Below are 24,094 nucleotides of genomic sequence, written 5' to 3'. Positions count from 1 at the left end.
CCGATAGGTGGCCTTACCTGCCTGCTTTCAAGTTTGTGTTATTGATCGTTGTCGTCTACGTTGCCAAAGGGCTGTCGTATACAATTGTTATTTTAATGAAATCATGGCATAAGTAGTATGTCCACACACACACACACTCACTCATCTATACATGCATGCATGCACACACATGATCACATATTTCTACATTCACTCACTCGACTACACTCCCAAAACACACACACACACAGACACACACACACACACACACACACACACACACAAACACGTGTACACACACACACACACGCATGTGCACGCACGCACACACACATAAGTATTCATACATGCACAAGGAATGCTCATCCCTTTGGGCCTAATGTACACAATGTCCCACAAGACGGGTAAGAGTGAGTCCCCACAAAATATGGAATTAAACATCCACCTCTTAGCAAGGTTTTGGAGACCTAATTCTGGATCTATTAGCAAAGATATCTCTAGATGCAGTAGTAATTTTGTAAATGAAAGATCTTGAGTATTATGGGTTCTACTCTATTCGGGGTTTCTTACAATCCTTTATGATTTTTATGTTATCTTGATAATATAGATTGATTATATTGTGAGAGTGTACTTTTTAGCAAGAGGTTATGGCTTGAGATAGATAAGGAATGGGATAATTCGTTGTGAGTTTTCTTTTGCTTTGAACACATTAAGCTAGTTCTCTCTTTATAACGAGCATCTTAATTCACCTCAAGTGAGGGTCTCTTTTGAGATGGTTGTTATTGGATTTTTTAAAATATTGTCAGAAGTACAAATGAAATGTTGTCCATTTTTTTAATAGATGAAAGTCTTATTAGATTACTAGTAAGTTTACTTGACCTCTATGTAGCGATGAGTTTCTTTGTAAATTCTAATACAATTAACAAGAGAAAGGGGTCTTTGACATCTATTCTCACTACAAGAGGTTGTGTGTATTTGTGACGATTTTAGCGACGAAAATACATTGGATTTTTATACTTTCCGGCGTCGTTAATCGTCGCTAATAGCATCAATACGGAAATGTCGCTATGGCCGTTGCTATATAGCGACGCATATAGCGACCACCATAGCAACGCTTACAAGCTACCTATAGCGACGTTCATAGCGATGCTGCAGAGTCTTATATAACGACGTCCGAGAGTAAAATTAAAATTTGGTGGTAGAGTGTTTATCAACCATATTGAATGTTTCAATAATAGAGTAAACCTAAATGAATCCAAGATAAGCCCAGATTCACCTTTGAAAGAAAGTGCAAGCTTAGATATAGACCCAAAGTAATCACCCACAAGACAATATGACCATTAACTCCATCGTCCATAGTATTGTTTGAAAAGATACAAAACTGACAAAAGTAAATTGATGAAAGTAAATCAATGACTACGGTAAACATCATAGGCAAATCACTTAATTGTTAAACTTTGCAAATGTAATAGTTACAATATCATTGTCATTATTGAGAAAATATACATGGTTTTCCAATAGTTACAAAGAGACGTATACACGTCATCTCATGATTCATATGCTATGACAAAAGGAAACTAATGCTATCTAGCTACAGCTAGACTGACGTCGTCTAATCAAACGTCTCATCCCGTCCAAGGGGCGTATCTGTCGGATTCTGAAAAAAAACAATAAGATAGTTTTCTGTAACTATAAACATATAATTTACAAAACAATACAACAAATAGAAAAGAGTAAACCCTAATACTAACCATGCCACCACGAGAACTCAAAATGTCCATCAGCGCGTTTAAGCCCTTTCTGCTTGCGTACTTGCGCTTGTATGGTGTGGCGTCACTTCTTGTTTCGACCACTGTCAAAACATACAAAGAATCCATTATGTTAGAATTTAAAAACCCCTAAACCCTAAACTATCAAACCTAAAGAGCAATGTAAAAAAACTTACAAAATCGGCCTCAAATGATGCTCACCCGTCGCTCCCCAAGTGGTGCGAGCTCCCTGCCTTTACTCGCGCTTTGGCTGCCTCCTTTTGTTGCTTCCACTTGTCAGGATTCTCGCGCGCTGCTTTCTTCGCATTCTTCCAATCTTCTTTGGCCAGCTAATCTGGTATGTTCCACCCATGCTTTATTGCTTTTTGCACTTCAGATCACTTGTGCTTCTAGTATTCCCGCATTCCAAACCTTCGTCAGGTCTTCATTGAAGCGGCCATCCCATGTTGAAACGGGAAACTCGATGCAGAATGTTGATGACTCTGTCTTTTAAATCACTTGGTACTTCACTCCAGATGTTTAGTATGTAGTGTCTAACACCTGAGAGCAAAGACTGCGCATGTGCGAGATCACCTTCTTGCCTTTATCATCCAAGATGATGCCGCCGCTGAAGTCGACGGAGTAAGGCAAGCCCTCTCGTTGGTGACGTGTGAACTTGGGTGTCCCGGCAGGGGTCTCTAGCGGCATGTCGATGGGGGTACGGACGTCAGGTGTCTCCACTGGAGTCTGGGTCTCGAAGCGAGGAGTGTCGAGACTGGGGTGACTCCCGGAGGAGTAGGTAGTGGTGTGTAGCTATTAGGAACGGTCGTCAACCGTGCAAAACCTGACGTAGATGGTGATGTCGTGGCTGGTGTGGGGACAGGCAAAGAAGGGGAAGGTAAAGAGCCTCGTCGAACACGAGGCGGTGTCGAGGCATCGGCGGTGGCATCCCCACAACAATTGCTGCCGCCACCACTAGAGCATCGGTGCTTAGACGAGTGTGAAGATCGTCTCGTCTCGACACCGAAGCTTCGGAGCGCGCTGAATGCTCCGAAATAGAGGGAGAAGCTAAAGAAGTAGGAACGCATGATGGTGCTCCAGAGCGATGACGATCCTCGTACCACTGTCTCTACTGGGGTGACAAAGAAAAAAGAAACTCATCATCATCCATACCTGCATTAAACACACGAACATTTAATCTTAATATTGAATGAATGGAGAAGAAAACATGGACAAGTAAAGAGAGAGAGAGAGAGAGAGAGAGAGAGAGAGAGAGAGAGAGAGAGAGAGAGAGAGAGAGAGAGAGAGAGAGAGAGAGAGGACTCATAAAGGGGGAGGGATTCCTGTGTAGAGAGATTTCGTTGAAGTTCATGTGAATTTGTAAAAGCATTGCGCTCCGGGTGTGATGGGGACTGAAGCTGCAATCGTGAAGGTGATCCGTCTCTGCTCATAGATGCTGCTTGCCCCACCATTAAATCTAGTTGATCGGGTGAAAGAGACGCTAAGAAGTGCTGTAGTAGTGCTTCTTAGCGTCTCTTTCACCCGATCATCTAGATCTAGCGATGGGACAAGCAGCATCTATGAGCAGAGACAGATCACTTCCTTCGCGATTGCAGCTTCAGGCTCCAACGCACTCGGAGCGCAGTGCTTGTCGTCCTTGCTTGTGAGAACATACCTCGAGCATACGTACCTGGAGTGGACGCAAAGGCGATTAAATACAATGATGCAATGATGCATGTAGACAAGAATGGACAAAAAGCCACGTGAATACAATATATATTATAAAACAGAGCAAAATTGTTCAAATACAATATTTATGGCTTTAAGAGATCTCTCTCTCATCCTCGCATAGCTCAGCATAACTTCCTATATCTATATAGAGCTATCTGTTTAGACACATGTCCTCCGTTTCATTTTGTAGATCCTCTGCATGCACCCCATAGAAAGTAGCAGCTTGATGCTCGTCTGGCACAACCTCAGTGGCTTCTGACTGAGCATCTTCTCCGATCTCCTCCATTGATGCCGCTGTGATTGGCACATGGTAGCCCTCATACATCCGTGCACTACGAGGGGCTACCTCTATGACGTACCACCAATTTGATGCAGACTTTGTAGGATGAAATATCACCTGCCAGAGCCACATAACTTACATGAGAGCTTCCAAGCACATAAATTCTAAAATTGGATGTTAACTATTTACATACTTACTTGTCCACAATGCTCGAGTAGTACAAAAGTGTCTCTTAGTTCAGTCCATTTCTTAGTTGAATCCACCTCAAGGAAACCAGACTCTCCTCTACGCACAGTAGCGTTGTGACCCTCCATGATTATCTTGAACCATTGCACGTCGAACAAGTCGGCAAAAATCCTCTATGATCGATCCTCAAAATCTCTTGTAGCGTGCTGAAGTAAGTGAGTTCCGCCACCAGAGGATCTACATCAGAGGACTGTCATCGACTAGACTGTTCAAATTTTGCCATGATTCCACAATCTTGAGTAAAACGCTTTTTGTCTATCCGTTCCACCCTAAAATGTCGATCTTTACACCATGCTGTTGTGTATGACTTACACTACAACCAACAAAGATTATGAGTTGCCGTTCAAACATCTAGAAAGTCACTAGTCGTACATTGCAAACTTACCTTGGTCGTGCAACCCCGAGAGTACTCCCACTCCTCCTCAGTCACTTCTTCACCGCACTGTTGTGCGCTTTTCAATTGGTTATGCAACCATCTTAAGCTCATGAAGGTTGGTAGGCTCTCCAGACCTGTGGATAATGCATCAGTAGTCGTGTTCCCCGTCTCCACTCAATTCATGCCCTTTGTCGCTCTTGCTTTGCATCCTCATATTGTGAAATCCACTTTTGCATCATTGGATTGTGAAGCATGCAAAATCGGTTGATTTTAGCCTCTAGATCTTCCATCATCTTCTTCTCAACACCGAGATTGCACATGACAATCCCAGATATGCGCTCATCATCTATGGTTCTCCATAGCGTGTCCTGGGCTTTATCAAATCCGTCTAACCACTCTCCAATGTAAACTAATGACTCTGATACCAGCAAACCTTCTGCCATGCTACCCTCCGGACGTGCCTTCTAACGCACTGATAGCCGACTTTCAGAAATCAACGAAAAAAAGAGAAAAAAAAACTCATTCATTTCACCCCCCCACTCTCAGTAACCCCCCACCGTAGCTTATTCCCCCCCCCTCTGGCCCTACGGGCATTGGATAAAAACTCCCTCTCTCTCTCTCTCTCTCTCTCTCTCTCTCTCTCTCTCGTTTTCCCTACATACCCCTTTCCCTAATCTCTCTCTCTCTCTCTCTCTCTCTCTCTCTCAATTTACAGATGATTTTCGCATCTATAGATGATTTCTGCATCTATAGCTCACGAGCTCTTCATTTAAACAAAGTCTATGATGGCTTAACCACGCTGCAAACCTTGGGTGGCCAACTCAACGTGGACAAGTGTGACATTGGTGAGAGCAAAGTCACTCTCCTTGGTCATGTAATTTCAGCAAAGGGAATTGAGGCTGACCCTAGCAAGATTCAGGCTCTGGTATCTTTATCATCACCCACCACCGCCAAGCAGCTGGTTTCTTTCCTTCAGAAGGTAAGATACTTAAGCAGGTTCATTCACCTGCTATCTCAAGTGGTCCTTCCCCTAAAACAACTCACCTAGAGGGATGTTTTCTCATGGAGTGAAGAGAATGAGCAGCAGTTTACTGAGGTGAAGCAAATCCTAGCTAAGCTTCCCACTATTTCACCTCCTAAGTGGGACGAGCCATTTTATGTGAACCCTAGTGTGGGAAATGATACACTGGGAGCAGTGCTAATGCAAAAGGATCCCAAAACTTCTTTCATGCGCCCTATTTACTTCTCTAGTCGAGTCATTACCCCATTAGAAAAAGGATTCACCGGAGTAGAACACATGGTTCTGGCACTAATGTTTGCTACCACAAAGTTCCGCTCCTATCTCCTGCCTAGACCATTTGTAATCTTGACAATGGAAGAGGTTTTCCCATATGTAATGCGACACATGGATGTCTCATCTAGGATCTCAAGGTGGTTAATTAGACTACAAGAGTTTGACTACACCATGCAAGTAGAAAACTCCACCAGGGCTAGTTTAGCGGGAATTCTCACTCATCGCCATTATGAGAAGAAGCTGAAGGTCAACAGGGAAGCAAAGGAAGGAACACCAGCGAGACAAAGTCCTAAGCTAGAGAGAGCTCACTCTCTTTTCTTTGACGGAGCATATAAGAGAACAATGGATCAGTCTGCAAGCAGGCATGGTCATTTTCAATGAACAACAAGAAAGAGTATTCTCCATGGGGCAGTTATTACACTCCCACTCCAACAATGAAGCAGAATATGTAGCCCTAATCCTTGGGTTGGAACAATGTATTTCACAAAAAATTCAGCGCCTAAATGTGTTTGGCGACGCTTTGCTTTTGATAAGGCAGATAAATGGCACCTGGGAGTGCAAAAATCAGGTTTTACTTGGTCAACTTCGCCAAGTTAAGGACCTTCTGAAGAAGTTTGAAGCAGTGAAGCTCTTCCATGTCCCTAGAGCAGAAAATCAGGAGGCAGATGCACTAGCTAAAGAATGAATACAGGATGTTCCCGTAGGAGCAATCAAATTAAAACTACCCCTCTTCCAAGGTAGTGATGCTATGCCTGATATCATCAGCTTTCTAGATACAGGAGAATGTCCAACAGGACACACCAAAGGCCAAAAACAATGGTTGGTAAGGAAGGCTACCAGGTACCGCCTTATAGACGACCACTTGTATTGTAAGGGCAAAGATCAAATTCTCAGGCGGGTGCCAACCTCCAGTGAAATCACAGAGGTAATTTCAAGTTTCCATGACGGCGTCTGCTGCGGTCATTTTGCTTTAGATATCACCAGTAGTAAGATTCTACAGGCAGGATATTTTTGGCCTAGTTTGAACAGAGATGTACGCCATTGGTGTAAAACATGTAAGGCTTGTCAAGTGGCTAGTGATCGCACGTTAACCTACGAGCCACAAACCCCTCTCATTTCATATGGTCCTTTTGAGAAATGGGGAATAGATGCAATCGGTCCCTTACCAAGGGCCCAATCAGGTAAACTGTACATCATAGTGGGTGTAGACTACATGACGCGATGGGCAGAAGCAACGGCCACCACCCGCATTACAGCCCAAGAGGTGGCAAAGTTCATTTTTGAACATATCGTTTGCCGTTTTGGCACTCCTCTTGAGATAATATCAGATAGAGGACCAGGATTCAGAGGTGATTTGGTGGGAGAACTGATGAAGAAGTTAGGGGCATTCCACACCATACTACCCACAATGCAATGGTCTGGTAGAGAAGGTAAATGGAATGATTTGCAAAATCATCACAAAACAGGTGAACAACCACACAGGAGACTGGGATAAACATCTCATGGCAGCTCTTTGGGCCTACAGAACAACGTTCCGAACTAGGTTTCACTCCTTTCCATCTAGTTTATGGGAAGGAGGCAATTCTACCCATTGAGGTACAAATAGCCAGCTTACGAGTCTTTGCTAGCCAGACACACCGTCCAATTGTAAACCTCCGAAACCACATCTTGGATCTAGAGAGACTCCAAATGGATAGGGAAGAAGCAATCAATCACTATGCAGCACAGGTAGAACAACGCCGACTCACTTTCCGAATCAAGGGCTTAAAGAGAAAGGACTGGGAAAAGGCATGCTAGTACTGCGATACGACAACAGATTTGACACTAGGAAGGATAAGAAATTTCAACCTAGATGGGAAGGGCCATTCATCATCAAGAAGCGCTATGACAATGGCAGCTATAAGCTGATGGAAGCAGATGGGAGAATTCACAAGACTAGAGTCGATGGATGGAGACTAAAAAGGTATTTTCTTAGGTTTGACCCAGAATTTGTGCTAGACATTCCAGAAGAGGGAGAACCCTCTAACTCTACAGCTGAAGAAGCAGAAGAAGGGCTAGAAGCATGAATGTCTCTAGCCAAAAGGGAGAGGGCTAATGATAGCCGACTTTTGGAAATCAACGAAAAAAAGAGAAAAAAAAAACTCATTTCACCCCCCCACTCTCAGTAACCCCCCACCGTAGCTTATTCCCCCCCCCCCCCCCCCCCCCCCCCCCCCCCCCCGCCCTACTGGCATTGGATAAAAACTCCCTCTCTCTCTCTCCTCTCTCTCTCTCTCTCTCTCTCTCTCTCATTTTCCCTACATACCCCTTTCCGTAATATCTCTCTCTCTGAATTTACCCTCCCCGGCCAGGCAGAAGCCCTGAAAAAAAAAAAACCTCCCGACCCCTCTCTCGTGCTCCTCTGTGTGAGCCGCATGAAACCCCCCCCCCCCCCCCCCCCCCCCCCCCCCCCCCTTCCGCTCTCCATATTCTTACAGTCACCCTTACATTCCCCCTCACATTCCCCCCCCCCCCCCACTCTTCCACCCCCCCCTTTGGCCCGCTAATATTCTCTCCCCCTCCTCCCTCGTCCCCACCCTCGCTCCCGCTCGCCTCACCCTCCATCGGCCTCATTCCCCTCTCCTCGGCCTCATTCCCCCCCCCCCCCCCTCTTGGCCCGCGGATATATTCCCTCACTCCACCATTGACTTATCCCCCCCTCATCCTCAAGCTCCCATGCAAGACAATGAACCCCCCCCTCTCCTTCGCACCCACACATCTCCCATACTCCACTCCTAAACTCATCCCTCTCCCTCACACACTCTCTCTCTTATCCCAAAACCTTACCCTCCCTCTCCCTCACACACCTCTCTCTCAAGGCTCAGCGCGGATACTCTCGCTCTCTCTCTCACCCGGGCGCTCAGGCCACGCAAGCAAGAATATCCTCTCTCTCCTCTCTCTCTCTCTCTCTCTCTCTCTCTCTCTCTCTCTCTCTCTCTCTCTCTCTCACGGGCAGCGTCGCATAGGACCACCCACCCACCCACACACACACACACACACACACACACACACACACACACACACACACACACACACACACAATCACCCCCCCTCTCCGCTCTCTCCCATCGGCGCTATGTGCAGCAGTCCGCAAAGCACGCACCACACACACCCTTCCGAGCCTCGCACAGTCCATAATACACACACACACACACTAACACACACACACACACACAACACACACACCCCCTTCCGAGCCTCGCACAGTCCATAATACACACACACACACACACAATACACACACACACACACACACACACACACACACACACACACACACACACACACACACACACACACACTCTATCCCTACTACCCCCCCCCCCATCTACCTTGCGCAGAAAACAGGCCACCGGCCATCCGCCAGAAGAAAAAAAATAAAACAAAATAACTATATATACATTATATATATATAGCCCCCCCTTCCCACGCACGTTTTCACACACACATACCTATACAAAACACACACACACCCGTCCTCATCCACGGATACATACACACACACACACACACACACACACACACACACACACGCATATACGCACTGCACCACAGATACAACGAAGAAAACGACTACGACATCAACAAACAAAAGAAGAAGGATCCAAAGCACGCGCCGCCAACAACAAAAAGAGAAAATGCGTCGAAGCCATGCCTCTGCCGACTCCGAAAAGAAGTACGCTCGACAGCGGCGCACCAGTAACACGCCATTCGCCGGCTACACGCAATCACGACGGCATCCCAGTAATTTATAGGTTATTTCCATCATTATCTTCAGTTTTCACCCAAGCCATTGTAAATTTCTATTTTTTTGTAAATATTCTCTCTCTAGGTGATGGTCACAAAGGCCCACCTAGAGATTCCCATCTTTTAATAACCTCCCAAAACAAAGCAAGGGTCAACCACACCGGGCCCACCACTTGCTTTGTCTCCCCGATTAAGCTTACCCTAACCACACTGGGATTACCATAATCCAAGCAGCCAACACCTATAAATTGGCACTGAGAGGTCACTATCGGGGGGGGGGGGGGGGGGGGCAATTCATGAGGAACCAAGCATTTGGTAGAGTGTAGTAGGAAGGATTGACACTATCACCATCACGGGGAGGGGGCTTGTGTGTTGGGTTTGCCTTGGGAATTGTACCATGCGAAGGAACCACATCCACCTCTCGACTCCAATGGTCGATGCACACATGTATGCACACTCTTGGTGGTAAGTATTCACAATCATTGAGCCGCCTTAGAGAACGCACCAAGTAGGTTACACCACCTCCTCCCCCTACCTCTCTACCACCACGGCATACCACCTTGTAAATATTGTAGAAATAATTCACCCTCACACCCCCGAGGGTTTTCATCATTTGCAGATATTCTCTCTCTCTCTCTCTCTCTCTCTCTCTCTCTCTCTCTCTCTCTCTCTCTGTGTGTGTGTGTAGGCTTGCGATGTTCATATCATCGTGGTTTTGCATCCTAGCCGCTCAAAGCTAGGTGGTGACCCATGTTCACTTTATCGTGGCAGGCTCGAGGCGCGCCATTCGGCCCCCAGCGTTTTAGAGGCCGTCGAGGTTCGGGGTCTGCTTTGCGTCCGTCAGCACATATCCCTTGAGCGTTTTCATGAAACGTTCTAAAAAGAACATCCATCTGGAATGTACTGTGCCAGCTATTTCCACCTCATTAACTATGTGAACAAGAAGATGCACCTGAATGGTTAGCATGGTAGTAGGAAAGTGTTTCTCAAACATGCACACAACCTTCGCAGGTTTAGTTTGGCGAATGGTATGGAGTCTACATTGATCTCCTTTTGTGAGATCCATTGCACCAACTTTGCAAGTTTGTAGATTGTGTTACGGACGTCAAGAGACAAACATCCCTCAATGGCCACCGGTAAAATAAACTGCAAAACACGTTGGTACAGCTAAAGATGGTCAACCTATGGAAGTGCAACAAGCTTAGGCATAGTATTTTGCAGGCAAATGACGGGAACATTGGCCGGCAGGTATTTGATGCAGTTAGGAGACAAGTGCACATGGATGCAACACTCGCTAGCAGAAGATGCAGGTGTTTTTTTCTCTCACAAGTGACAGGAGAAAATGTTGATATCACAAGATTGGGAATGAGACAAGGGATGCTAGATACAGGTGCTATGAGGTTTATGATATGGGATTCCGAGCGAGATGTTTGTAGGACACAGAGATTGTTGAAGGCCTGTTTCATACTTGAAGAAGACAAGTCAAAAGCAGATGCATGGAGGTTTGCAAGCAGGCGGCAAGGTGCTTGGGCACCTTCTTAGTGAAAGGTTCAGCAGGTCCTTTGGAGATGTGTATTTCAGATGTGACACATAACAGGTCAAAGATAGAAGATTAAAGCCCTAAGTGGTGGCGCCATGGTGTATGCAGAATGGGTACTAAAGCTAGGCGAGTTCAAAGCTTTTTGCGAGCTTGAAGGTCGGTATTTGCAAACTCTCCAATTGGGTGACATGTCAATCACACCACTCTCGGTGTGGTGCTTTTGGTCCGAGACCTATTATACGAGAGGAGAGTGGCGCCATCTGGATGGAGAAGAAGGGGCGCCATCTGTGAGGTGGCAAGGTGGCATGAGAAGGGTAGCATGGCGAGATACCATTGACAGTAGGCCGGGAGAGGGATGCAGGCCGAGGACTGAAGAAGGCGAGGGCTGCAACCCATCAAACCAAGGAGTTGGAGGGTGGTGGGGCTGCTGCAGGGCAGCGCCATAGGAGTTTTGAGGAGCCAAGGGGAGTCTGTGAGCCAGTGCTGTAGTGAGTTGAGGAGGCCAGCCAGTTGGTAGTGAGAGGAAGGGGAAAGCCGAGGGCTGCCGGCCAGGGGGAGATAGCAAGCAGAGCCGCCAGAAGGCTGGCCTACAGCAAATGAAAGAGGGCCGAGAGTAGAAAAAAAGGGCCGCTTGGTTGTGCAGGGGAATGAGGGGCCAGCAGGAGGACGGCTTGGAAGGATAGGAGGTGGCGCTGTTTTGTGACAGGAGCAGGCCATGAGCAAGAAGGGTCGACTGGAAGAGGAGAGGGGCGCCATCTGAGGAGGCCCATGGAAGGAAAAGGTAGGCTGATGGTGATGAAGGTCACATGTTACAAAAGGGTCAGCTCTATTGGAAACCAAGATCGGCAGAAGCTGAAGTGCAGGTAGCAAGCAGGATCGAGTGATCAGAGAAAAGGGAGGGCGGTTTGGAAAGAGATTGCCAACTACATGGGAGTTAAGCCGCATGCTGCGAGAGGAGTCGAGGGTTTCCTAGGGGCTGCTTATGAATGAGAAGAATTGGCCGTCAATACTGGTTGCCAAGAGCCAAGGAAGAGTACGAGGTTGCACCAAAGCACGCAATTGACAGTCGCCATCATTCTATTGGGATTGTGTTGATGTGATACATAGTTGGTTTGTGTTTTTTGTCGGCTCTGCCATCAATCTCATCTACGTTTCATCTTTTGCCATATGCCCGTGGTAGCATTGGCTCCGGGATTGTGTGTGTGTGTGTGAGCAAAGAGGGAGGGAGAGAGATTGTGTGGGCAAATTGTATGTATGGTCGAGGCATGTGTTGCCTTCCTGTGTGAGTGTGTTTACAGAATTGGGATGAGTGTATACATCGGTGGTACAAGTGTGGGATGGTGGGTTGTCAATAAGTGTTTGCGGTTATGGTCGGGCATGTATAGCCGTGATTGCTCGTAGGCGAGTCGGTGCATTGGAGATTGGCAGATAGTGTGCGTTTGTGTGAGTTTCTGTGTGGTTAGGGGTGCGGAATTTATCCTAGGCTATAGAGAGGCAGCTTACTTGTGTGTTGGGTTTGTTCCCACTTCCCCCTTTCCATCAGTGGTGCCCCCAGTGAGGACCTACTGATTGCTCCTTGGTGAAGTTGAAGATGGTGTCGTGGTTTGAAGAGCAGGATCTAACAAGAATGGCATGGTCGGGTTTTTTGACTTTTGCAGGTGCTGAAGATGGTGAGGTTTGACTGCAAGACTACGGCCTTTTTTTGCTGGAGAGCGGCTTGTCAAGAGAAGAGGGAGTGGCCCAAGCTTTCCCACTCCTGGTTCGTTGAAAAGCAAAGGTATGGTACGATGGCTTGCAGGCTGAAGAAAAATAGGATTGGAGCACATTGGAAACGGCATTCCGAAGCCGATATGTGGCCAACACACAGTGGAGTGAAGTGAAGCAGATGATGGACAACCTAAAGCAAAGCCTTAACGATGATTTTCGAGAATTCGTGTGAGTTCGAGGCCATATGGAGCAAGTTGGTTAAGGTAACTGCTGTAGAGAATGCAGATTTTTTGAAGATAACCAAGTTTGTGGACTGCTTGCATGTAAAAGTGCGGGATAAAGTCGAGATAGATGGACGGTGCACGTACGAGGAGGTAGTAGCCTATGCACAGAGCAGGAGGAAGAAAGTTTTAAAGAAGCAACATGCAAAGCAGGTTCTGGCGAGTCCATTGGTGCCAAGGCCAATTGCTAGGGAAGAGCTTCAGGTAATCCGACCCTTTGTTGATGCACATGTGGTAGCAGCAGATAGACGTGATGACAGAGTAGAGACGATATCGTGTGGGCCTATGCGGCCTCAGTTGTTGCAGAGAGGAGTCTATCGAGTACCACCTAATGTGCTTGACCAAGTGACTTCCGAAAAGCAAGCAGTGGAGAAGATAGCTAAAGTGCCAAAGCCGGTGAGTTTTGTGGAGAAAGCCGAGGTGTATTCGACCTATAGTAGTGCCTTGAATACTGACAGCACATGGGAAATAGAGTCTGCTTTCTCAAGGTATGAGACATATGATGTTATGCATGTCGATAAGGTGGTCAAAGAGCAACAGATTGCAGGTGAAGAGACATTTTGTGTGGACCAGGGGGTTGAGCAACCCTCTCTCTTGCCTTGTGATGGTAAGGCCATGTTGACTGAAGAAGAGTGCTTCGATGAAGCAGACTAGGGGTTTGATGATCCAGTGGTCGATGTAGATGACGAGTCGCAGGTTTTGGTAGCTAAAGCTATGGCGAGAATACAAGGTATGCAAGGCTTTTCGCCTTTTCTAGTGCTGTTTGAAGGGACTACAGGTGAAGATATGCCGGTGTTTGCTTTGGAGGATCAGTTGCCGCAGATGGATGCCATGCTATTGACGGATATGTTGTTGAAGGTTGCTATGCAAGCGTCTCTATGCCGATTGCTACAGGTTATCTTGTTTGAAGACAATCATGCTATGGCAAGCTCTCTAGCCGATGGATGGGAAATAGATGATATAAAAGGTGTGCAAGGTGTACATGCTTGTTTTATGTGTGAAGAAGGTTCATGTGTACATTTTTTTGAAGGGTTATGCTGTCCAGAGCTACATACATGGATGTCTTATAGGTTTACAAGTGCAACGCTGGGATGGTTTGTATCAGTTTTATAGATGGATGGTGATGATCAATGCCATATTTTTTTATCTAGGTGGAGTTTACACTATGCTTGGGAGAGCCTATGGATTTCCATTTGATCCGGGTGGGTGCTACAACCACTGAAAGTTTCTCTCTATCTAATGCTTATGTAAATAATATCTACCAGTTCTCTTCTTATGCAATGATAGATTATCTAAATAATGCTACGGTTGAGCATCAATGCTCAACATGGGGTTGGGCAATGATGGTACAGCTGAAGATGGTCGACCTATGGAAGTGCAACAAGCCTAGGCATTGTATTTTGGGGGCAAATGACGGGAACATTGGGCAGGTATTTGATGAAGGTAGGAGACAAGTGCACATGGATGCAACAGTCGCTAGCAGAAGATGCAGGTGTTTTTTGCTCTCACAAGTGACAGGAGCAAATGTTGATATCACAAGATTGGGAATGAGACAAGGGATGCTAGATACAGGTGCTATGAGGTTTATGATATGGAATTCAGAGCGAGATTTTTGTAGGACACAGAGATTGTTGAAGGCTCGTTTCATACTTGAAGAAGACAAGTCAAAAGCAGATGCATGGAGGTTTGCAAGCAGGCGGCAAGGTGCTTGGGCACCTTCTTAGTGAAAGGTTCAACAGGTCCTTTGGAGATGTGTATGTCAGATGTGAAGGAGTACGAGCGGAAGTGCAACGCGAGAGAGAGTGCGAGAAGAAGAGCACGACGATATGGTGAACTCTCTCTACTGTAATGTGTAGAGCATAGTGAGTTTTTATTAGGTTTTTACAAAAGAATATGTGTACATACCTGGCGGCCCGCCCACTTACCGGGCGACCACATTGGGCTTTATACCCCATCAACCTCCCACTTAAAGTCCAATGTGGTACTTTAAGTGTGAGAGAAGCTACTATACAAGCTAATATACAAGAGATATAGAGAAGTGATGTACTACCCTACACCTAACTGCTTGCAAAAATGCGCAAAGCTCTCTGAGGGAAGTCCTTTTGTAAGTAGATCAACAGGATTTTCTGTGGTGTGAACTTTGACAAGCTGAATTTGCTTATCCTCGAGCATTTCCCTGATGAAATGATACTTCACATCCACATGCTTTGTCTTTGAGTGATAAACTGGATTGCGAGCCAGTTGTATAGCACTCTGACTATCACAATATAACACGGGCATCTCTTCTTTGATTCCCAAATCTGTTACTAGTCGGTTAAGCAAAATTTATTCTTTGCATGCCTCTGATGCTACAACATATTCAGCCTCTGTAGTAGACTGAGTAACACAATCTTGTAATCTAGAACGCCATGATACTGCTCCACCAGCCAATGTAAAGACATACCCTGACGTAGACCTTCGGTTGTCTAAGTCACCTGCATAATCTGAGTCTGTAAAACCCTTTACACTTTGCTCCTGACTCCCATAGCATATACGCATACTCTTTGTAGCTTTCGGGTATCTCAATATTCCTTTCATTGCCTCCCAATGTTTCTTGCCTGGGTTTGACATGTATCGACTTACTACTCTCACTGCAAATGCAATGTCTGGGCGAGTAGCAATCATTGCATACATCAAACTACCCACTGCAGAAGCATATGGAATCTTATCCATTTCAGCGTGTTCTTCCTCAGACACAGGACAATCTTGTTTGCTAAGTTTCACATATGGTGGCAATGGAACACTCAATGCCTTTCCCTTCTCCATATTGAAACGTTGCAAAACCTTGTCAATATACTCTGTTTGAGATAACCAAATCAAATTCTTTGATCTGTCTCTCTCAATGCGCATACCAAGTATATGACTTGCCTCACCCATGTCTTTCATGTCAAACGATTTTGCCATCTTTGACTTCAAAGCTGAATTTCTTCCAAGTGCTTGCCAGCAATCAACATGTCATCCACATACAAAATAAGGATCAGCCAACTACCATCCTTAGCCTTCTTTGTATATAGACAGTGATCGAACTCACTACGTTTGTAGCCTTGAGAAAGCATAAACTTGTGGAATTTATGGTACCATGCCCTCGGTGATTGTTTTAAGCCATAAAGACTCTTTAACAACTGGCATACCAAATTTTCTTGCCTTTCTCAACAAACCCTTCTGGCTGCTGCATGTAAATTTCCACATCTAAATCACCATGCGAGAACGCTGTCTTGACATCCATTTGGTGCAACACCAAATCTAATATGGCAACCAATGCAAGAAAGCATCTCAATGTAGTCATCTTGACCACTGGAGAGAAGACTTCATCAAAGTCAATGCCTTGTTCTTGCTTAAAGCCCTTGGCAACAAGCCTTGCTTTGTACTTTGGCTGACTATCATGAGCGGTGATCTTATACCTGTAAACCCATTTACAAGGTAGAGCCTTTTTGCCCTCTGGTAATTTAACTAGCTTCCATGTCTGTTTTTTATGCAGAGCTGTCATCTCTGACTGCATGGCCAATTGCCAATTCCCCGAGTCTTTCATTTGCACGGATTCCTTGTAACATGAAGGCTCATTGCAATCAGTCAACATGACATAGTTCATAGATGGAACAAACCTATCAGGAGGTCGCGTGATACGTCCATATCTACGCACACAATAGATGGCTCAGGCTCAACCACAACCTGTGGTTCCACTCTATCCTGTCCTTGCTCCTCTTGAGCCCTGACATTTTGTCTTGCACGTGGAGGTCCATCTTCTTGGAAGACAACTCTTCTAATCTCCTCAACCCTCTCTGGTTTAGAATGATATTTGGCTTCATTAAAGTGAACATCATTGCTGCGGACAACCTTTCTGGATTCGAGATCCCAAAGTCTGTACCCCATCTCACCAGAATTACCATAGCCTACAAAGATGCACTTTCTACTCTTTGGCTCAAGTTTGTTCCTAAATTCCTTTGGAACATGAGTATATGCCTCACATCCAAAGACTTTGAGATGCTTGTATGAGGGCATTTTGCCTGACCATACCATCTCTGCCACTGAATCCTTCTGCAAAACCTTGCTAGGAGATCTATTTCTGAGATGAACAGCTGTTGATACAGCTTCAGCCCAAAACCCATTTGGCAGCTATGCATTAGACAACATACTTGTGACCTTCTCTTGTATGGTCCTATTCATCCTCTCAGCAACACCATTTTGAGGAGGATTGTAAGGAGTAGTAAGTTCACGTTTTATATCTTTTGACTCACAAAAGTCCTAAAAGGCCTTTGAAACATACTCTCCACCATTGTCAGTGCGTAAGCATTTAAGCTTCTTGCCACTCTGATTCTCCACAAGTGTCACAAACGTTTTGAAAACACTAAACGCTTCATCCTTGTGCTTGAGAAAGTAAACCCATACTTTCCTCGAGTAATCATCTATAAATGTCATAAAGTAAGAAGCTCCCCCTAGAGATAGGTTAGGCATAGGTCCACACAAATGACTATGAACAAGTGCCAACTGTGTATCTCTTCTACTGCTTCTATGCTTATGTGGCTGCTGTGTTTGCTTACCATACAGACAATGTTCACAGAATTCAAAATCATTAAATGAAAAGCCAGGCAAATAACCAGAACGAGACAAGATTTCCATTCCCTTCTTGGACTTATGTCCTAACCGGCTATGCCACAAAGAAACATTCGGCTGCTCGGTTACATTGATTACATTTTTAGAGACATTTGATACATAATCATGTAAAGTCCTCCAGACTTTACTCCTTGTGCTACTGTCATAGAACCCTTGGATATCTTCCACATATTCTGTTCAAAAGTGGTGACGTAGCCAGCATCATCAAGTAAACCTGTGCTGATCAAGCTCTTTGTAATTGCGGAAACATGTCTCACATTCTTCAGCGTGAAAGAAGAGCCATTCTGAAACTTCAATTGAACATCTCCAACACCTAAGATCTCACATGCCTGCCCATTGCCTAGCCGAACATAATCTTTAGTGGTCACATAAGAGGTAAACCACTCCTTGTTTGGAGACACATGAAGTGATGCCCCTGAGTCTATAATCCAGTCACTTAGTGCATTTCCATCAGATGCTGTAAGAAGAGTTGAGTCCATTGTATTTTTCAAGAAGTAGATATCTCCTGACACTAGACTGTCATCCTCTGCAACAGTGTTTGTCACATTTATTTCTTGAATCTTCACTGAGGACTTGTTCTTTTCACCATGGTCTTCTGCTTTCTCTTTGCCTTTTTTTGCTTTCCATTCTCTGCAGTCTCTTTTCATGTGACCCTTCTTGCCACAATGGTAGCATTCTATGTCACTCTTGCCTTTAGCACTGCGGGACTTGCTACGAGACTGATTCCTCTTTCCACCTTTGTACTTTTCTTTGGTCTTTCCCCAGACAACTAAGGCTGTTCCTTTGCCTTTGTCCATTGTCTTTCTATTGGTTTCTTCAGTAAGCAGACTTCCTTCTACACCTACTATGTTCAAACCATCTAGAGGTGCAGAATTACTTAAAGCTGTGCGAAAAGTGTCCCAACTTTCTGGCAATGTGATCAACAGGAACATAGCTCTAACAGGTTTATCAAACTTGACACCTTGAGCTGACAACTGACTGTAGATGGTGTTGAGTTCATTCAGATGATTGGACATAGGTGTCTCTTCTTTCATCTTCAAGTCAACAAGCTTCTTAAGCCAGTATACCTGTGAAGCTGCACTCTGCTTCTCATAAAGATCACTCAGCTTTGTCTATGCTTCATAAGCTGACATCTCGTCTGCTACATTGAAGTAAACGCTTTCTGCCAAAGTCAGCATAATGGTAGAAAGTGCCAATTCATCCATTTCGCTCCATTCATCTTCGTCCATATCTTGTGGTTTTATCCCCTTGAGCTTTATAGGTTTTATCTGCTTCTTTTGTACCAACACGTGCCAAATCTGCTTCTTCCACAATGGAAAATTGGTTCCATCTAGCTTCTTGATATTGTAAAGTGTAGTGTCCTGTGATCCAGCCATAGCTACTCTTCACAGTAGTTTACTTTCCTTGGAAAAATTCGGCAGAGTTTCCCCTGTAAACTGACCTCTGAACCAATATCAACCTGTCAAATGAACCAAGAAAGCTTCAGATTCTGCAAAAAATTTCGGCAGAGTCTCCTTTGTAAAATGGCTCTGGTGTACTAAAAAACAGACCAAAAACAGCTCAAAAAACACCGTCTCTCTGACAGTGTAAGCTGCGGGTAAACCTGTCCTACACCTGTACTGTCTCTCATTGTCCTGTCACTGTCCTATAAGCATAGACTACGACAATGCCTCAACGGCAGTAAAGCAAAGATGCAATCCCAACTGTCTAACTCACAGTCAATACATCCTAGCTGTAATGGGAATGGCCTATGAACTTAGAGAATAGCGGAATAAAGAGAATTAGAGTGAGCAATTTTGAGAGCATAGAGGGTGAACATTATTGGTAGTAGCAACTCTATCATAACACTTAATTAACTAGGCATGAACAATACTTTTACAAGAGAGAGAGTGTAGAGAATATGACAACAGTTGAGGACCGGATTTATGTGGAGCCGGTCCCCCCTCCAAAAGGCATTTGTATTATAAATTCTCTCATTAAGAGACTTGGTACAATACAATCTTTGTGTTCCTTGAGACCTCCTTGGCAATATGAAGATGGAAGGTTCACACACTAAGCTTTTGCATAATTTCAACAATCAATCTTAGCTTGGAAACAATCAAGAACTTGTGAACATCATTAATCTTTGTGTTCCCTAAATCATTTGAGTGCATGAAGATGTATACTTTTTATGCATCAACTTGTGCTTAAAGCAATAATTAATCTACTTGCATTAAGTAATTAATCTACTTGCAATAAACCATTAGCCTTCTTGCAATAAGCATAACATGCACTTGTAGAAAGCATTAACTATCCCAAGCCTCAATCCCAAGACCTCAAAACACCTTCAAAGGTGGAGAGAGCTAGCAAGGAATGAGGCTAGGGAAGAGGAAGAAGAAACATTTCATAGGAGAAAGAAGTAGTTCCTCACTTATCATACTCTTGTTGCTAGCATACATAATAGCATAGTAATGAAGAAGGAGGATATGGAAAGCTTAAGCATTGAAGCATAGATCTTGGTTGGATTTGCATTCCATAGCCAAGAGAGTTGTTGTAGGCTCTTAACTTCTCAAGGAGCTTGGAGAAGGAGATGGAGCCCTTGCACTTTGCATAGCACACAATGAGAGTGTTTGTGAGTTTGTGTGGGTGAGTATACCCCCTAAGCACCCCCCTAGCTTGCTTGGGTCGACCCCCCCTTGTAGCTCATGCTTGAAGCTCATTGGACCCCTCCAGGCCTAGCCAATCACAAGCCGGAGCCATTACAAGCAACATGGGTAGCCTTGGGACAAGTGTCCCCCTTTCCCCTTTGAGAGAGAGGACTTGATAAATGCAAAATCAATTAATTAAATATCCTAAATTATCATTGGACCCCTTGGGTGGCCAACCAATAGGCTTCAGGCACACCATGAGGGCAACATGGGGAGGAACTTGACAAGTGTCCTTGCTGCCTCTTCAAGCTGGGGCTTCGCTTGTGTGTGTGTGTGTGTGTGTGTGTGTGTGTGTGTGTGTGTGTGTGTGTGTGTGTGTTCTCTCTCATCCCCCCCCTTGTAGGCTCGCCCCCTTCCTTGTAGGGATCTTTTTGACTTTGGATGAGCAAGTCCCTTAGTCATCAAGCATGACAAAGCACTTGAACTAGGGGGTGTTCCCACAAGTATCTCAAGGCACCTCAAGCACCTTAATCATGTAGCAAGTCAAGCACCTCAAGCATGGAGCCAGTCAAGCACCTCAAGCATCTTAATCAAGCACCTCAAGCATGTCAAGCACCTCAAGCACGACAAGCACCTCAAGCAGGAAAAGCACCTCGAGCTTAGGCCGGGTTCCCACCTCAAGCTCAGCCCTAGCTTGCCTAAGGTCAAAGGACTTTTACACACATTATTGGAGGTCTTCAATGAAGCTAACCCTAAGGTCTTATGCTCCATTGGTTAGCCTTGCTCTTTGATAGACCATCTCTCATTTGGGCCCCTTAACCATTGGCCCCGTGTTGAGATAGATCTATAAGCACATGTCTATATCTTAACCCTTGTTCCCGTGTATTCTCCCACATTAAGTGATCAGTTTAATATGAGAAAATCATTTGGGTTGGATAGATATTAATTTTTATGACATTACCTCTCTCTTGAAATCATAGTTGTCCTCGACTATGAGGTAGAGATGGTAAAGTCTCACCCATTAGTCCATTGGTCTTAGCGGGTATAGGATCCATTTTTACCCTACGACATCATTCCAGAGTGGATGACTAATCCACTTGGTGCTTGAGAGTCATTGTCTGCCGCAAGCATGTCTGCTCTTTTTAGTCCATATCATACTTCCAAAGTAGAGTGACAAGGTCTACTTGGTGTTTGGGGGATGTAGTCACCACAAACATGATCCTAAGTATGCATACTTTAAAATTTGTGCACAAAACTTAAAAAGAGAGTCCTATAAGACAAAAACATTGATCATTTAAAATGCATTTCTTTTACATTTGCTTACTCTTTTGTGTCATTGTAAGCATCATTAACAAGGTTCATATTATCCTTAAGCCATGTTCTTTGCATGCATTTAGCATCTTTGAAAGGATAATTAAATAAGATGCTGTCAGTAATCTTACCATTTCTTAATACCTTGTCTTCTTGTGGAAGGATGAAGTTGGGTTGGAGCTCCTCTGCTTCATCCTCGATCTGTGGCGGGTCTTCATTTGTGTGTAATTTGCCTTAGATGAGCCTTGGGAAAGTTTAGTAAGACCCATTATTTTTATTTTTATTTTTAAAGGATCAGGCTCTTTTGTGCGTAACGGCAGGAGCCTCTTTTGCCTAGCTAATAAATGGATATAGCCTGTTTAATCTTGTAAAAAGATTCGTTTTGATCTCGGCTATACTCCTTTGCAATGAAGATCTTCCCAGGTATCTCAAGCTACAAGGGACTTTTGGATCTTCCGTCTTTAGCCTCGAAAGGTAGTTTCTCCTTAGAAGTATGTTCACGTTATTAGAGACATACTGTTGTTAAGATAAGTACTTCTCTCATTTTGAGCATTGATCTACTTCGAATCACAGGCTTTTAGTAGATCAAGGATCATTAGTTTTGTAACTTTGCTTTTGGCCATCCGTTGGAATAGTAGGCCGACATAAGAGGATTACTCTAATTCTGATAGAGATTAAAATTAGTGGTCATAGTAGGATTTCTATTCGACACAATTGGATGTTGGCAAGCCATGGTCCTTTTTTCATACTTCATCTTTTGGTATACCATACATTTTGAAACATTCTCTTGTATGTTATTGTTTCTTGGTAAGCCAATACAAGTATGCTTTTACTCCTAGCAGAGTAAATTCGAATTTCTCTTTGCCCCACATATGGAAGGAGCATGGGAAGTAAGGAAGATATAGCCTATTGAGGTATGGAAGATAACCATCCTTTTACGTGAGTGGTTCTTTTTCTTTCATTTGTAAGGCTATTATCATATCCCTAAAGCCTGGGTTAGAAGCATATTTAACTATCATAAAACATAGCTCATTGTAAGTTGCTATTGATATCCTATCTACCCTTGGCCATTGGGAAAGTGCATCGGCTACATGATCGTGCTTGCCAGCAATGTGAGAAAAGTAGAATTTAAATTGCAAAAAGAAAATTTCCTACCTCATTTGATTGTCCGAGAGCTTGGTTTGCATCATGAATGGAGTCCGCAAGAAGTACTTCCATGTGTCTAGAGCATTTAAAACAGCTCATAGGTCCTTTTGTATATGACCAACATTCGCTCATTGGAGTTGAGTCTTTGAATCTCGTATGCTATGGTATTCCCTTCTTGAAGCAAAGTTTTGCTCAAAGGCAATCATCCAGGCATTACATTGGACCTCAAATAGCTTTGAGAGATCCCATAAGTTGAGAAATAAGTTTCTCTTTAAACTTTTTAGAAATATTTTTCTCTCTTTGCGGTCCATGTATACTTAACGTTCTTTTTTGTTAAGTCATGTATTGGACCTGCTATAAGCATGGATTTTTCTTATGAAGCATCTCTAGTATGCACTCATACCTTTAGAGATTTGCAACTCATGTAGATTCCTTGGATTAGGCCATCTTTTATTACCTCTACTTTTTGTGGATCCATAGAAATACCACCTTTAGAGATAATGTGACCTAATTATTGAATCTCTCTCGAAACTTACTAGTCCATGTTATTGCCTTTTCGAACTCCTCTTGTGGATCTTGTAAAGCTCAATAAGGAGGCTTATTAGGCAGTGAGCTTCATGGTAAAAGCTCCATTGTATGGCCATTGTCCCCTCATTGTGGAGATAGCTCACGGGGATATCATCAATAAAAACATTTTGGAATCCATTTAGGAATTTAGACAATTCTAATTCCTCTTGATTCCCGTTTTTTTTTAAATTTAATAATATTGTTATTGGTTGAAACATTAAATTAATTTACAGACTTTCTAACAGAAATCATGTATATGAAAATATAAATTTTCATTAACTTGTGAAAGCATGCATATTTACAAGGAATAGGATACTACCCGACTCATAAACATGTATGTACATATCTCCTAGCATAAAAAAAACAAAAGTCTTTTTCTATAAGCATCCTCTTTTGGAGTTTCCAACATAGAAACTCAAGGTGGCTTGCTGCGTGCATTTCTTTGGGGACAAGCACGATAGACATGCCCTTGTTGTCCACACTTGTAGCATTTGTTATCCTTACGATAACACTCTAGCTCTATTGCAGAGAGTTTATTCTTACCTTTATAGACTCCTTTCTCCTTAGCTTTGTTATCGGTGTTGCTAGAGTTGCCTTTGGAGGAATTTTGAGCATTATTCCTCCCTCTAGGCTCATTTTGATCCTTCACATCCATGAATTTAGAGTTTCTCTTAACCCCTTGTTGGGAATCGATTTGAGAGGCGACCATAGTATGGTGTATGACCGCCGATATGGTATTAGGCCTTTGTGAGTTAATATACTCGGCCTTCTCTTCAGAAATACCCGCACATAATTGTTGCTCTTGCTCCCCAAAGTCTATCTTTT

At 44.1% G+C, this 24,094-nt stretch overlaps 1 protein-coding gene across 1 annotated transcript; it reads left to right on the top strand.

Moving 5' to 3' along the window:
* Positions 1-11,760: 11,760 nt before the first annotated feature.
* On the top strand, positions 11,761-14,138 carry LOC147427704 (uncharacterized). Its single transcript, XM_086497112.1, has one exon. It carries the CDS (start codon positions 12,897-12,899, stop codon positions 13,620-13,622), a length of 726 nt encoding a protein of 241 aa, XP_086353238.1. The 5' UTR covers positions 11,761-12,896; the 3' UTR covers positions 13,623-14,138.
* The last annotated feature ends 9,956 nt before the right edge of the window (positions 14,139-24,094 follow it).

This window comes from Adiantum capillus-veneris, chromosome 23, assembly GCF_014529385.1.
Source record: "Adiantum capillus-veneris isolate H3 chromosome 23, ASM1452938v2, whole genome shotgun sequence".
In the NCBI taxonomy this organism is placed as follows: domain Eukaryota; kingdom Viridiplantae; phylum Streptophyta; class Polypodiopsida; order Polypodiales; family Pteridaceae; genus Adiantum; species Adiantum capillus-veneris.
Note: the sequence above shows the minus strand (reverse complement) of the source record. Positions and strands in the feature narration are given on the sequence as shown.

Coding starts and splice junctions, on each gene's coding strand:
- LOC147427704 (XM_086497112.1), top strand. CDS start 12,897: ATGATTTTCGAGAATTCGTGTGAGTTCGAGGCCATATGGAGCAAGTTG.